The sequence below is a fragment of the Gavialis gangeticus genome, unplaced genomic scaffold, assembly GCF_001723915.1.
Source record: "Gavialis gangeticus isolate Ggan-Ray unplaced genomic scaffold, GavGan_comp1, whole genome shotgun sequence".
Classification (NCBI taxonomy): Eukaryota; Metazoa; Chordata; order Crocodylia; family Gavialidae; genus Gavialis; species Gavialis gangeticus.
The window spans coordinates 23,315,181-23,331,113 of NW_017729004.1; the positions used below are offsets into that span (position 1 = coordinate 23,315,181).

Genomic DNA, 15,933 nt, shown 5'->3' on the forward strand with positions numbered 1-15,933 from the left:
GGCAAAACAGGGCCAACTCAATAATACAGTTTAAAAAGAAGTTCTCAAAAGAACATTTCTAGCCAGCAAAGGCAAGGGCTTTAAAGTTGAGAAGCATCAGCTATACTAGATGTGTCAAAGATATGGCCCACAAGCCAGATTCAGCCCACAGAGCTCCATCATCCAGCCCCCTCGCCATGCTGGCCCTGGATTTTGAGTTAACCCACAGGCAACCTACAATACTCCAGACTGGCCCTGCGCACCAGGCCTGAGACCTGCACTGCATGCAGCACCTACCTAGACTGACCAGAGCGGGTGCTGCAGGCACTGGATCCAGCATGGGGAGGCAGCGCCGTGGGTCTGATCTGACCCGTGGGACTAGCCCCACACTGTTTGTCTGGCCTGTGGACCAGTCCCACTCCAATCATCTAGCCTGTGGGGCCAGACGGGTTTGACAACCCTGAGCTGTGCCATTACTCACACGACTTTAATTCTGTTCCCTTTGGAGAGACCCAGTTTCTTCACTGACAGAGGCAGAGAAAAAGCTGTGCTTGTGTAATTAAAGAGTATATCATAATGCACACACACAAGGAGGCAGTTGCACCAGCAACCATAAAGTGAGCATATCCTAACTTTTTGGATGCTTTACTTAGCAACCTCAGTAATCTCTTACTGTGATTCTGAATGTGCTTTCCTGATTTAAAAAAAAATAGAAATAAGGAGAAATAATGGTTTTTGGACAGTAATACAAATAGCCCTATTATGCTTCATAGTAGGGCTTGAACTCTGAAATGTCGGTAGTGCTTGGCAGACTTCTACCACCCCATGTGCTACAGGACTTACCTGGCATCAACAGAAAGCTATCAGCCCAGAATGGGACTGGTTGCTGGGTTCAGATGACACCCATACCTGCCTGCCTCCCTCTGTCCATGAGATGTGGTGGTCTCCTGCCCCAGAAGGGTTGGTTACAGAGCAGGCTTGCACATGTAGTGTCCCGTGCCATACTTGCTCTAGCAGGAGTTACCAGTAGCTGCTCTGTTGGCAGCAGTTTGGGTTATCTCATTAGAATATCAGTGCATTTAGTTACACTTTTGGTAAACTGTCAAGATAATCCTGAAAAATGCAATGGGAGGATGGAAATGGTAACCTTCATAGCTTAGCTAAACCGAAATGGAATTTCCTAGAAAAGAAAGGTACTTCTATAGCTCAAGGCCTTTCTCACTGTTAAATTGCTGCAACTAATGCAAGTATAAGAGCTGCGAGAAGATTGCAAGCATTCTATATAATTGGAAAGTAAGTGCTAGACAGTAAAATATAAGGATCCCTACCAGCTTCCCTTGTAATTCTTTGTGTATATGAGAGGGCACAATTTTGGCTTGATAGGAGCTTGAAGATTGCATCTAATGGGCACTAGGAAAAAATAGCCCATTCTATTTCTAATAAAGAAATGTGGATCACAGAAACCGCAGATCATGGAAGGTATGCCTTCATTTTGGTTTAGGTTGCACCAACTGGAGCACTGTGTTCTAAGCCCAGTAGCATCAGTGGACAACAATTCTGAATTAAATATGAGGGCAATAATAGATTGCAGTTCAAGCACACTGATTGGTTTCTCAAGTTTCCAAGTATCCAGATCTTGTCCTTGGGATGTTCAAAATAGAGAGGGAACCCTGGGGTGGGGGGTGATTCTCTTTTTCTTGACACTGATTCTACATGACTAGTATCTTAATGACTTCTTTCCTTACATGAAAATGTGGAAAGAGAATCAAAGTCATCATCACCTGGAAATGAAAGAAATGTGTTTGTTCCTTATTTATTTTCATTCTGCTTTTATGAAGCAGAATTGTTTTAACAAAATGGTCATCCCAGGAGAAGGGATATGTTAGATGCTGTCCGTAATTATAAACAACTGTGTTAAAGCAATATTTAATTTATACAGTCAGACTGAAAGAGGGTGGCCACCTACATTTAATAACACGTGGCTGTCTGAAATATACAACACAAAGCTGAGGGAGAAGACCTTAATGTTTAATTTATGGTGCAGCATTATACAAAGTGCAAAGTCATGCGTATCTTTTTACAGCATATATCTTTGCATGTTTGTTGATAGAAATATGAGGCAAAGTATGATTTATATTGACTTCAGATGAGGAAATTTCTGGTGACTATCTATAGAGAGGAAGAGAAACTAGGACTTCTGCCTGGGTCATGGCATAACCAAAGTATTAAATGACAGTCACAGAGTACATGGAGGAAACGTCTATATGAACCAGGACAGTAGCACTGAGTTCAGTGTGAAGTGCAGCACCCTCCCAAACAAGCCAGAGGGGAAGCCCAATAAGGAGAGTTTTCCTTGGTACTGGAGAGTCCTGGGGTTTTATCCATGCACCAAGGACTGTGTATGCATTTTACATTCAGCAGTCATGAGCTAAAAAAACAAAATCACCCTGGCATTAGGAACCTGACCTGAGGATTTTTCCCTTCCTAAAGGAGTATCCTCCTCTCTGGGTTCCTTCTTGCTTGCTCTCCTCCTGTCCTCACATGAATAGTATATTCTTGGTTGCCTAGTGGGCCAGTTGCAACAGGGAGGGGGCCAATACAGAGGGAGGGGAGGAGTCCTCCAACCAGACTAACCTATAACCTGGTAGTTAGGGCATTCATCTGGGAAGTGGAAGATGTGGGTGTGAGACCTCCTCACAGGCTCCCTTCTGAAGCCCCAGACCCGTCTCCTCCTCCTTGGGTTAGAGCTCTAACTACTGGCTACTGTGCAAAATGGCGTAACCAGTGCTATTACCTGCATCTTGTAATGCACTGCATGCATCAGACAGTCCCTAAACTTACTCTCTGCCTGTCTAAGTACTCAGTGATTTAAGATGTTAGGATCCTCCCAGCACTGATACTGTTTGATTCTGATTGATTTTGCTTTTGAGCACGTGCAGTAGCCTAAGGGCCTTGTTACACAGTAATTTTAGGTGGCTCGTGGAGCTCTTAACCCCTGGTTTGTCCACACATTAATGCCTTAAAGTTATGCCACTCCAGGACGGGATTATCTCTGATCCACACTACCCAGCTCCTGTTCCATTAAAATGTGGTCACTCCTCTGAGATGTGCCACCCAAGTTGAAGTCTTCCAGTATCCCAAGATCTCTCACACCCCCACCCACAGAGCAGGGACAGAAGCCTTTCCTGGCTCACCAGCCCTCTAGTGGCATCTCACAGCTATGGCTCCTAGTCTTGCCTCTGCTCACCAGGCCTCTAGTGGCAAGTCACAGCTGTGCAGGTGGGAGACAGTCATTTAAGGTTGCTAGACTACGGCTGTAACTGCTCCAGGCTAACACTAGTACTGATCAACATTTGTGCAGCTCACAACACAAGTCAAGACTCCCAGAGCCCTTTGCAGGTCAAGCTGGATCATTTCATGGAATCAGAGAAAATTAAGGTTGGAAGGGACCTCAGGAGGTCTTCTATTCCAAACCCCTGCTCAAAGCAGGACCATCCCTAACTAGATTATCCCAGCCCAAGCTTTGTCTAGCTGGGGCTTAAAATGATCCAGCCAGTTTTCTGTCCAGCTTACAGTCCCTTCATCAAACCCATACTTCCTTAGCTTGCTTGCAAGGATGTTGTGGGAGACTGTATCAGAAACCTTGCTATAGTTGAGGTGTATCAAGTCCATTGCTTTCCCCGCATCCACAGAGCCAGTCATCTTATTATAGAAGGCAGTCAGGTTGGTCAAGTATGACTCGCCTTTGGTGAATCCATGCTGACTGTTCCTAATCACCTTCTCCAAGTACTTAGAAATGGATTCCTTGAGGATCTGCTCCATGATTTTTCCAAGGACTAAGGTGAGGATGACTGGTCTGTAATTCCCTGAATCCTCCTCCTTCCCTTTCTTAAAGATGGGCACTATGTTTTCCCTTTTCCAATTGTTTGGGACCTCTCCTGATCATCACAGGTTTTCACAGATAATGGTCAGTAGCTCTGCAATCACATCAGCCCTGTAAGCACCATTGGGTCCATTGTGTCTAGCCCCAGGGACTTGTACATGTCCAACTTTTTAAAATACTCCTTCTGACTTTTGCATCTAAATCCCACTCTTCAAGTCCTGTTTAGGTACTTAAGAGAACAATTTGGATCTGGCCGTGGATGCCTAACTCAGCACTGCGCTATGTGGATTTCTCTAGCTGCAAGGTCCTCGATAATTAGATGTTATTAATACTGACCACCATTGTGCCTATGTCCTGTTCTATGTGAGCTGTTTGTGCGTGGGCTGGCTGCTTTGAAAGCAGGCTGAGCTGTGCATGTTCAGCAAGTTTACAACTGAACCAGTTTTGTAACTTCACAGTATTTTCTGTCACGCGAATGGTGTATTTTGCCTTATGTTCATTGATATCCTAACATAAGCCTTTCTGTATCAGTGACCAGATAAAGACGGTGCTTAGAAGTGAATCAGAATGAGCTGTTTGTTAAATAGCAGTTGGTTGCAAAAAGAAATACACATTCAAATTTTTTATTGGTTTAATCCAGAGGTTGTCAACCGGGGGGGTATGTGTACCCCCAGGGGTACTTGGAAAGGGGTTAGGGGATACATGTAGGTGGGCGGGTGGGGACAGAGTGCTGCCACCCACCACCCTGCACTGCTGCCTCCCAGGAGGGTGGGGAGCAAGGGCAGCAGCTCCCCTCTGTGGGCTGCATAGGCACCACCTGGGCTGCCAAACATGGCAGGGAGCGAATTCACATGCAGTGGCCGCTGCCACCATTCACCACCCTGTGCCACCGCGTGCAAGCTCCACCCCTTGCCCCCTCCCCACCCCCGTTCCAGGTCTGGCCACCACCACCCCTCCCTCTCCGTGTCCGGCTATCGCTACCCCCACCTCCACCTGCCAGAAGTGGTACACTCTTTAAAAAAGGTTGAAAATCCCTGATCTAATCATTGCATGCATCACTTAGGTAACAACAAAGCACAGTCCAAACTGCATGTTCTGATAAATGGTGCTTTAATGTTGCACAGAATGTAGTAATTATTTGTCCTGTATTTAATATCTGTGAAAATTTAAAAACATATCTTAGAGGGAACAATGGTGCTCTGTAACTTTCAACACTTAAAGCATCTATGGGGGTATGGCAGTACTACTGCCCGCCTATTCTAGGGAACGTGACAGAGTTCGTATTGCTCTGTATAATACAGGGAGCTAAATTCAGTTCTACAGTAATTGATTTCCTTCCATGACAAGTATGTAATTACACAGTGTTTTTGTGGTCATCCATGTTCCATTGTTGGTGGTAACACTTAGCATCTCATTAGCCTTTCATCTTCAAAGTCATTCTGAAATATTAATCTGTCCTTTATAGTAGCTCTCAAAGGTAAGTAAAATGTTACAGGATACCAAAGTAGCTTATCACGTTTAGCCCAAGATGTGCCAACTTAAATTCAGGCACAAGGACCACACAGCTAGAATTTCTATATGACAAAAATGGGATGCAGCCATACTCCAGGGTTTCTGTTGATGAAGCATAACTCCAGGATGAGGTGGGCTGACTGAGAAAGACGTGTGGCAGGCTTGATGCCTTATTTCATCACGTTCCCTCAGCTTCTTCTGTTGGGAAAGCTTCTGTGCAGCCTGGGCCTCAAACTAAAGCTGCCTCCTTGTGTCAGCAGAGCCTGCCCTCCATCACAGTGAGCACAATGGGAACAGGGCCTTGGCTAGTGCAGGGGGACATCAGTGTACTCCTAACTACTTTGGCTTCAGACTAGTTAAAGCCTTACTTCTTGGTGCTATGAGTAGTGATGGTCTTGGATATCTGCGTTAGAAAGTCTGTTCTTTTTCTGTAGGAGCCAGAGCCTGAAACTGAAGCAGTAAGTTCAAGCCAGGAAATTCCCACAATGCCTCAACCCATTGAAAAGGTTTCAGTCTCAACACAGACCAAGAAGTTAAGTGCCTCTTCTCCAAAAATGCTGCATCGGAGCACCCAGACCAATAATGATGGAGTGTGTCAAAACATGTGCCATGACAAATACACCAAAATCTTCAATGACTTCAAAGACAGGATGAAGGCTGATCACAAGAGAGAGACTGAGAGAGTTGCGAGGGAGGCAGTAGAAAAGGTAATGCTGACCTCAAGTGACCCAGATCATATATACATAGTTTGTGGAGGGGGGAAATGTTGTTCAGTTCTTTCTATGCATTTACCATCTGTTCTTTAAAACTGACTTCCCTCTTTAAGTGAAACTTTAAAAATAGGCTTTGTAAAACTAAAAATTGGCTATTGTATTTCAGGGACTCCATACATAGTAAACATCTGTTTTTTCTAGCTTCCAGCCGTATGAATTCTGCCTGGGATTCAAAAGTGAAATTAGATTTGCCCATTATTGGTGGTCTCAGTAACACATTTCCAAGTCCTTTGTGTCTAAATTATGCTTTCAGTCTTCACCTCCACATCTGTATTGTCCACGGTGGGCCTGCTCAGGTTTAACTGACTCTTTAAGTGATACTGAGTAAATTAATTCTTTTGTCACTGCTATTCTTTGTTGAGCCTGAAACGTGTTGGGTTACACTGAAACTTTAAACATTATCTTTCAGACCCTTCCGCTCTGTGTTTTACGTGTATATATATATAGAAGTTCCTTTGAACTTTCCCAGTCTGTCTTTGCTCTAAATTTGTGCAAAGTTCTTGTTGTAAAAAATGAATAAGAAGAAAATGTGGGGTTTTTCCATTGAAAACAGCATGATCAATCTAGAATAATTGACACAATACACACAGAACCCTATGGTGGTGTTCTTACAGACAAGAGCTAATACGCAATTTCTGTTGTAATCCATGAATTTCAGCATAAATTGCTCAAGTGGCATGTTTTTATTTCTGGATTTAAATAATAGAATATATCTCATTTTTCAAGTAGGATGCAATCTACTGCAGGTGTTTGATGTCCATCTGAATCAGCAGTGGTATTTAGAGGTGATAAGAGAATGTGGGTTCCTATTGATATTCATCTATTAACTTCTTTTGCACCAGCTACGTACAGAGATGGAGGAGGAAAAGAGGCAGGCTGTAAATAAAGCTGTAGCCAACATGCAAGGAGAGATGGACAGAAAATGTAAGCAGGTAAAGGAGAAGTGCAAAGAAGAGTTCTTAGAAGAAATTAAGAAGCTAGCAGGTCAGCACAAGCAACTGATCTCCCAGACCAAGAAGAAGCAGTGGGTAAGTGTCAAGGGTGTATTATCAACAAAAAACCAAAAATGTGCACTACTGGCTGCAGGGGGCATTTGGGTATTTCCTTCATTACTGTTAACATCTCCATTTTCCTTGAGCTGCCAAACATAAGCATATTTCAGACTGTTCCCTCCTCTTTCCATTCTCTCACCTTTCCATCCTACTCACCAAATCTCTACCCCATGCTTTTATCTCCCACCCGAACTACTTCAGCCTCATGCCCGGGATACACTTAACATCTAAAATATTGGTGCCAAATGAATATTGCAGGAGTTACATCACATGGAACCGCTTCCCTGTCTCTCCATTTTTCTCTGGAGAGTTGAAGCTCCTTGTCCTCGTTGTCCCAGCTGTACAAGAAGCAGCCAATACCTGTCTCTATTTGCATTCCCATCCCAATAATGCTAGCTTTTGTATTTCTTCAGTCTAACCCACTCAGGCATGTCTCATCATCTTTCCCTGCTGCCCTATGTACCTGGAAGGACTTTCCAAAATGCTTTTCAACCCTCTACCCACCCCACATTTATTCTCATAACCTGCATCTGGAGTATCACCTACAAAATTGAATTATCCTTAAAAAAAAATGCAACCATGGACCTAGCACACCTAGCACACCACTTGCTGAATGCCGCACATCTTGCCTGCCTTTGACTTAACACTTGCATGCATTATTTCTACACACTGAATTCCAGACAAAAGGTAAGTTAAATGTGACATTTAAGATTATAATAGCAGTCTGTGAAGTCTAAAAGGGTTGGCTTTAGATCTGACACTGTTGTGTCTTGAACGTGCCAGAAATGCAACGTAAAGAAATGTTTCACTGCCTCACCACAAGGTGGCACTCTCATCTTGGAGACGTAATGTTTGTCAGCATACTCAGATATCACTGTCAATCCAGGATTTTTTTTCTTCTGTTGAAGATGGTTGTTTGTTTATGTTCAAAATCATTTGTAGTTTGAATAACAGTCCTGAGAGAAGCAAACAGTATCCATTAGAAAAGTAGAAAAATATCAAGGAAAGAACGTAGGTCATTGCTTAACTTTCCAAGTTTGTTGGCTGTTTTTAAGGCGAATAAAGGACTTGAAGTACTGCTGTTTCCACAGAGTGAGCTCATATATGATACTTGATACATGGGTGTTCGGGCTTCCAGTGATGATGGTACTCTACTGCTCCTACCTACCATTAGAGATCAGAGAAGCTCTTTTGATAAAGTTATTCTTGGAAGGTGAATTTATGACAGGTGCAGACTTGGCCTTTTGTGTTTCATATAGAAACTGAGACTTGTTTTGGTTTCTTCTGATTTATGTTTGTCACAATAATTTAATCAAGTGCAAAGTGGTGATTCATGCTCTGGTTGCATAGCATCACATCTTAATAGATGTGGGAAAGCCCTACCTCCAGAGGAAAGTTTAAATGTATTCCTTTCAGTTCTGTGGAGCACTTGAGAGTTGCATACAAATCTGACAAATGCTACTTTATGTGAATAATTCCTTTAGGCTGTTTATTATTCACATTTTTAGAAATCAAAACACCCTTGTATGTGGTTTGATGAGTCTGGATGCTCAGCCTCATGCTGTTGGGATTGGTCCAAATATGCAACCCCCAAAATGATTTTTCCTCTGCTGGTAATGACGGTTCTGGGTGTGTAATGATGCTTCTATTATACTCTTTTATTTCTCTCATACACTGTGCCCCCAAATACAATATGCACCTTGTTTTTGAACAGCAGAGCTATTTCCAGAGTTATAGCTGCATATAGAGCAGGGGCAGAGCCTAATCTTCAGCTGACTCATCCTCCCTTTCCTACTTGACTAAAGTTGAACCCCTAGCTGCTGCTGAAGACTGGTCTCCCTGGATAGCTCTGTGATTTTGAAACGAGCTAAAGAGGCTGTGAAATAGAACAAGACCAGCTAGCAGACAGCAAACTTGCCCTAAAAAAAAGGTTAGCTTGATTAGTGGAACATGAAGACCATTAAAAGAGACACAGTCATTAGCATCTGTAGGGTGAAGAACAATGAGCCATTATTAAGTCAGTTGATTCTGCCACTGCCTGAACATTAATGCCCAGGCTACTGCACTGTGGAGAAGGAGTGTAATCAGGATGCTTCCAACCCCGGTCAGAAAATCAGTTTCCCTGCTTAATATACTCCCCCCAATTTTTGGGGGGGTAAGGATGGGGCTAGTTTTTGGGGAAAGTGTTTGGAGTATGTGAGTCACTATAGTAACAGCGATGCCCTCTTGCTAAAAATCTCATATAATTAAGAGTAAATGGGTGCATCTAGTGATGAACAAGGGTGACGTAGCATCAGCAGGCACAAACTGTGATGCCATCTCTACTGTGCAGTAACATCAGAAATGACCATGTGGTATGGGGACTTAAGCAAGTACTAAATGACTGCTCAGTAACAACTGTACATGTGTAGATGCACCCAGTCAGCTTTAGTGGTTTCCCTGTTTAATTAGAGCCAGAGAACTCTGTTCTAATAAGGGGGAGCTTGGACTATTATTTCCAATGACTTCATAGTTTTGTTAAGTCTAAAATTCCCAATTCAGTTCTGGGGCCCATGGTGTACTGCACATGCACACAAGATGGCACAAGTCCAGCCCTGAGGGCCCTCCAATTTTGCTAATGGGTCACATTCTCTGGGGTTGCATTAAATGGTCATGACCCCATCTGCAACAGTTTCATTCATCGAAGTGCATGAGCATTTGAGCTTAATATAACAAATGGGTGATTAACAATAGGACTGGAGAGAATGGGAGAACAAGGATAAATCAAAAGTTAATAGTCTGGAAAGTTGAAATCAGTTTCTTCTTTTTTCACTGGAGTCTGTTTCTATTTGAACCTCTCCCTGCATGCTTATTTGTATCCTTTTAAGTATGCCTATTTCTATTTTTAACCCTCTCTCTGTCTTAATTAGGTTAACATATATTTTTACTTTAAGTTGTGCCAGTATCTATTTTAAGGAAATGAACATTCCTCCCTGGACTATATACCATCTGAAATGCACACAAAAACCACTTGCAAAATGCCAAAAAACAGCAAAAAGCAACAAGATGCAGACTTCAGATGCATATTTTGTCCCCTCTGTCATGTTTGCCGATCTCCACTCAGAGAATAATACAGAAGTTTTTCATCTAAGGTGTATGGGAGATGCACTTGAAGGGAACTGCAGGATCTCCATCCACAGATCTAAGTTGTCCTTCCCTTTGAACACTATTCATGTTGCTGATTGAGCAGCTGTAAACCTGGTCTCTGGGCCTGCTCTGTGCTGTGCAGAGAGATGCAGCTGTTCCATGTTCCTTTGCAGCGGATGCTTCTAATGTCTCCCAGAGCTCCTGGATAGCCAGCTTCAGGAAAGCCAGGAGCACAGCTGTAGAGGATACTCATTTGCAGATGCTGTTAGAAATCAACTTCCCTAAAGCTGGTTATAAAAAGGAAAGGGGAAGGGTTCCATATGTGACTTGGGTTTTTCCTTTACAGCTGATGGATATAAAAGGCTTTGCCAGTACAAAGTCTTTTCTTCCATCTGCCTTTTAGTAGGCTGTAGGGCTTGTGAAAAAAATTGTTTCCAGCTTAATCCCTCATCTTATAAAAATATCATAAGCAGATAGGACATTTGCTAAGACTAAGGGAAAGATTTCATAACAGTCTTCAGATACTGTTAGAGAGAGGGCAGTTAGAGACAGGATGCAGATAGGCATTTTTCTGTGGCCACAGGGGATGGGACTAAGAGCAATGGCCTCAAGCTGCAGCAGAGGAAATTTAGGTTGGAGATTGAGGAACTTTCTGATTTGAGCAGGGGGCTGGACCAAATGACTTTGTGAGGTCCCTTCCAGCCCGACTTTCCTATGATCCTATGAAAGAACTCGCTGAGTTCTGCCCGCGGCTGTGACTTGTCAGCTGCCCGTACTGACCGTGCTGGATGACGACTCCTGCTCCCACTCTCACAAAGAGATAGGTCTCTCTAGGTTTTCAGAAGTCCCCTCTGATTTCAGGCCTGCCAGATTCAGAATGTCCGACCTGAGATCGCTAGATCCTGATTGCCACAGAAAAAGTTAAGCCCTTCCAGCTCCTCAGGTAACAGGGTGTGTTAAAAAGAAATGTTAATGCTTTTGAGGCACTCAGGATGGGGGCATATAAGGAAGACAGTGTTTCTTTTCTTTCCTTCCTATCAGCTCCTCAGTTTTATTCTCAATCTTCTGCCCTCTCAAGTTGTTTTTCTTTGTAGCTGCCAAGCAAATGGGGGAACTGGCAGCAGTCGACATCCTGCCATTGTAGGAACTCCTGCTGCAGTAAAATGCAGAGCATTGCCCTAACACTTGGCGAAAAAGAAATTGAGGGCACTTCCTTGCTGTTCACACCATCCTCAAGATTTCCTTTTCAGAAGCAAGTCCTTTGAATGCCAAAGCCGTTTTCATCCTCCTTGAGGGGCTCAGGAAAGAGAACCAAGCTTCTAGATGCACTGTTGCACGGCATTTTAAATTCTTTGTGTTGAGGACTGAGACTCTTTTTTCTTACAGTGAGACACTCACCTCTGGAGCTATCCTGTGCTTTATCCTGCGCACGAGAGAGACAAAACTAGATGAGTGAGATCAGTTGGGGTCCCTTGCCATGCAGGATCAGTGTACAGAGCACAGACTGAGGGTACTTAGGGTGACAGGAGCAGAATATTAATTAAAGATGTCTATCATCTTTTGGTATCTAGATGTGAATAAGAGCCCTGGGGGGGATAATGGAAATGTCCTTTTACCCAACTGTAATTCTCTCTGCCCTTTCTCACCTCCAAGCCCTATTCCTGGGCCCAGCCTCTTCTTCAGAACAGGATAATCTGCATCGTTTCTTATCAGATAATAGGAGAGCAAATACCACTTTTCCCCATGATTTGATTGCTGCAATTTTCCCACTGAGAAGGGAACTCCCTTGTATAGGATGGTTCAGTTAGGGATGACCCTGTCTCAGGCAGGAGGCTGAACTAAATGACCCCCTGGAGGTCCCTTCCAGCCTATTTCTGTGTGATTCTCTTAATTTCCCTCTCCTCCAGGGAGTCTAGACACTAGCTGTGAGACCTGTAAAAAAAAAAAAAAATCTCCAAACCCCATATGAAATGGCTAGTTTTTTCCGACAACATTCTGCACCCAGTCTCTCGTCTTGTTTGCATGAGTGTGTCTGGTTTAATGTTTGTATGATGACTTAATACCTCCAGTCATGATTAGGAGTTCATTGTATTATGTCCTATACAAGCCCAGAACAGAAAAGAGGATCCCTGCCCCAAAGAACTGGATTCTCCACTATTCTCAGTGGGTGACTCTGGCTGAAAAGTACTGTCGACTAAATTGGAGTTGAGCTTCCAATTTATCCAGCTCTGCTATGGCAGGCAGGAGAGATATAGTGTAGACTAACTTTGTTACATCACAGGCAGGGAAGTCTTCCATTGGAGGAAGGGGGGCTGCCTTTATTTAGCAGGCTTGAAAAATGCCATCCTTTCTTTACTGCCACCCACCCAAATGAAAGAGGAATTCCTCCTGCTCAATGCCAATGGGACCAAGAACAGGTGAGAGAGCATTTGGGTTGGTCAGGATTGATACTGCAAGTGATAGTAATCCCATGCCATTCATTCTCTTTGCAGTGCTACAACTGCGAAGAGGAGGCCATGTACCATTGCTGCTGGAATACTTCCTACTGCTCTATCAAGTGTCAGCAGGAACACTGGCATGCTGAACACAAACGTACCTGCCGTAGAAAAAGATGAAGGCGCTGCTGCTCTCTTCGCAGACCACCCCGATGATTGCTATTCTCAGACACAGCGGTTTTTGTTTCCAAGAAGCCAAAATTGTTTCAAATTTGCTTCCCATTTTGCACCAGCCTTTAAACGCTTTTCAAAAAGAGATTTTGCACAGTGATTTCAATCTTCTGTTTAATGCTCCTCCAAAATGTTGTCGGTAAAAGTCAGTCTAACCTCCGAAGGAGCGGGTTACTTTAAATAATTTTAAAACTCGAGGATTTGTTGCATTTTCAGCAAATTTTAAAACATTTTTAGGTTTTACAGAGATTTTAACCTTCAAAAAAACCAGATCTAAAAAGAAAAGCCACGTGAGTTTAACAGAAGGAACATTTAAAAACTAGATCTGAATGTAAGAACTACAGAACTGTTTCAGAAAAAAAAGCATACTACCTTGATGTAATGTTTATTTCTTAACCTTGTTGAGCTGGTTTTGTTCAGCTTAATTTTACTGTTTAAAGGCATTATCTATTGGTTATACCAGTGGGTATATGATTGAATTTAGGGAACAGGGTTGACACAGCAGGTGCTAGTCCTGCATATTTTTTCTTAAATATTTCCCAATCGTGTTTTATTTTCATTATTTCTTTTCAATATATAACTTTTATAACAAAATATTAGCTTTGATCTTGTAGTTTAAAATCGCAGGGAACTGGGGTAATCTTTTACTGAGCTGGATCTTAGAGAAAATGAATATTTAAATTTTAAAGTTTGCACATTTCATCTTTGTCCTAACATGAGTGCTTGTAAGAAGAAAAACAAAAGCCAAAAAAACTACCTTTATTCATACATGGAATTCTAGATGAGGCATAAAAATTTCTTTATTGCTTTCCCCCACCCCTTCCTTCAGCCATCCCCCCTCCAATGTCATTGGGCTGCCTATTATCTGGTGTCACCTATTCCATTGTAACTTAATAATAAAAGGAAAAAGCACTTAAGTTTCACAGAAGCCGTTATGTTTGTAGTAATGGGTCATTGCCTATTAATGAGCTCCATCACTGTACTCAGAATGAAGAATAATGCATGTTAATTTTCTTGTATTAAAGATGCCGTGATTTGTAAAAAGTCTGTATTTTGCGGAATGTCTGGATTAAGAAACATTACCAATAGGAATGGATCGATAGTTGAAAAATGATTTTTTTTTCTTTGTTTTATATATAGATATATGAATTGCATCCATGTTCAGAGACAATTTTTAAATAGGTGTAAAGCTTACTTAAACATCTTTTTCTTTTAAACTGTCCAGCATTTTAGTTTCTTTCAAAAGTTGGTCTTAGACTAATTCAAATGCCCATTTATCATCCAGCTATTTTTTGAGACGTTAGAAGAATAATTTGTAAATATTTATTTCGATCTTTGGTATTTATTGAAAGCAATTACATGATGGAAAGATGGAAGCTGAAGAATCAAGAGGAAAGCCTTTTAAAAAGTTTTCTCTAGGATTTGTCAGGGTCATTGCAAAAATTGAAGTATGACCAAGACTTCTGTGAACTGCCATTGAAATCCTGATCTTTTTTTACTTACAGTGGTGGTACAAGTTAATTGACTAGATACTGCCAATTAATACCCAGTAGGTTGCAAAACCATATGGTAAGTTGATTGAAAATAATAGCAACTAAATGGCAACTTGCATTACCACAACTACATTATTGCCTGACATGTAATTAACTTATGTCGCCTCTGTGTTGTGACTGTAAAACACTTCACAACTAAAAAAAATAACAAATCTTGTTAGATTACTTTACGAGTTCCAAAACTTCGATCCACCCCTATGAAAGCAAGTTATTGTGGAAATATTTTTGGTGTAAAATCATTCCAGAATATGTAATATTTAACTGATAGCTGCATGAAAGTAAGGTTCGTGTTACTTTGGCTTTTTTGTCTCTGTTGACACGGTTGCACATTTCCAAGTTACTACAGCGTGAAAACTGTGTGTTTTAAAAAAAAAAAACAAAAAAAATAAAAATAAAAAAAGAGATTGTGGCCTGGTTTTGTATAAGTTTTAGGTAAAATTACAATTGATTGTTTTAGGAATCATGATTTAAAAATTAATTTTTCTGCAAATCATAAAGCTATATTAAAGTGTTGAGCTTAGCCACTATGCACATTGTAATTATTCATTGTGGCTGTCCAGTTCTATGATGCATTCTGGCATTTTGTAAGCTGCTCTGACTAGCAATATATAGTCATTTAATGTGTTAACATTGGTTAATAAATGTATTTAAAAAAATCCTTACTGTGGAAGTCTTTCTTGCTAATCTGGCATATTGGGTTGATAACCAGGAAATCTGCATACTTTAACATACCATTTTATTTTTCCTACTTCAGGATATCTTTAAAGCACATGTCTTTTAGGAAAATATCTATCAATGTTTTTCATCGAATAGTAATTTAGCCTAGAGTTACATTAGACTAAGGGGAGCTACATATAAGCATTGTTCCAGTGGTGCTGTCTCACTGTGTTTGCAAGGAAAACTCATCTGTTTGGATGGAAACTGAAGCAAAGTGCTGGATTCAGTAGAAACACAATCTGGTATCTGTAACAAGGAAGAATGGAAAAATCACCGTCTCAGAAAAGGTCTTTGTGACCCAGAATAGGCACATGGCATAATCAAAGTGGACATTTTCAGCCGTCATTGTGCTCCACATTGCATATATGTTTCTGTAACCAGATATTTAGTCAAAGGATTCTTAAAAGGACAAAGGATCAGATTCTGCATGGTAGGTAACTAACAACTTACCTCCACAAAAGGACATAGGCATTTATGTGCCAACTTCCTCTTATTGTAGGTTCCTAAATCCAAAATTTAGATCCTCAAAACCTTTATTCAGCAGCAGCCTAATCCTGGAGGCACCTATAGTGTCTATTAAAACATTTCCTTTACATAAAATACTTAAGTTGTCACTATAGCAAAGACAGAATTCAGGGCTCCCCTTTTTCAGGTGAATGTCTCCATTATTGG

At 41.6% G+C, this 15,933-nt stretch overlaps 1 protein-coding gene across 3 annotated transcripts in view; it reads left to right on the forward strand.

Annotated features, from left to right (window-relative positions):
• Positions 1–14,936, forward strand: part of ZMYND11 (zinc finger MYND-type containing 11) — a 141,560-nt gene extending 126,624 nt beyond the window's left edge. For all 3 annotated transcript variants that reach the window (XM_019508165.1, XM_019508166.1, XM_019508167.1), the window contains 3 exons: positions 5,809–6,081; positions 6,990–7,175; positions 12,818–14,936. In XM_019508165.1, coding sequence (XP_019363710.1) covers positions 5,809–6,081; positions 6,990–7,175; positions 12,818–12,940 — 582 coding nt within the window. In that variant the 3' untranslated portion in view covers positions 12,941–14,936. The remainder of the gene's footprint in view (positions 1–5,808; positions 6,082–6,989; positions 7,176–12,817) is intronic.
• Positions 14,937–15,933: the final 997 nt, after the last annotated feature.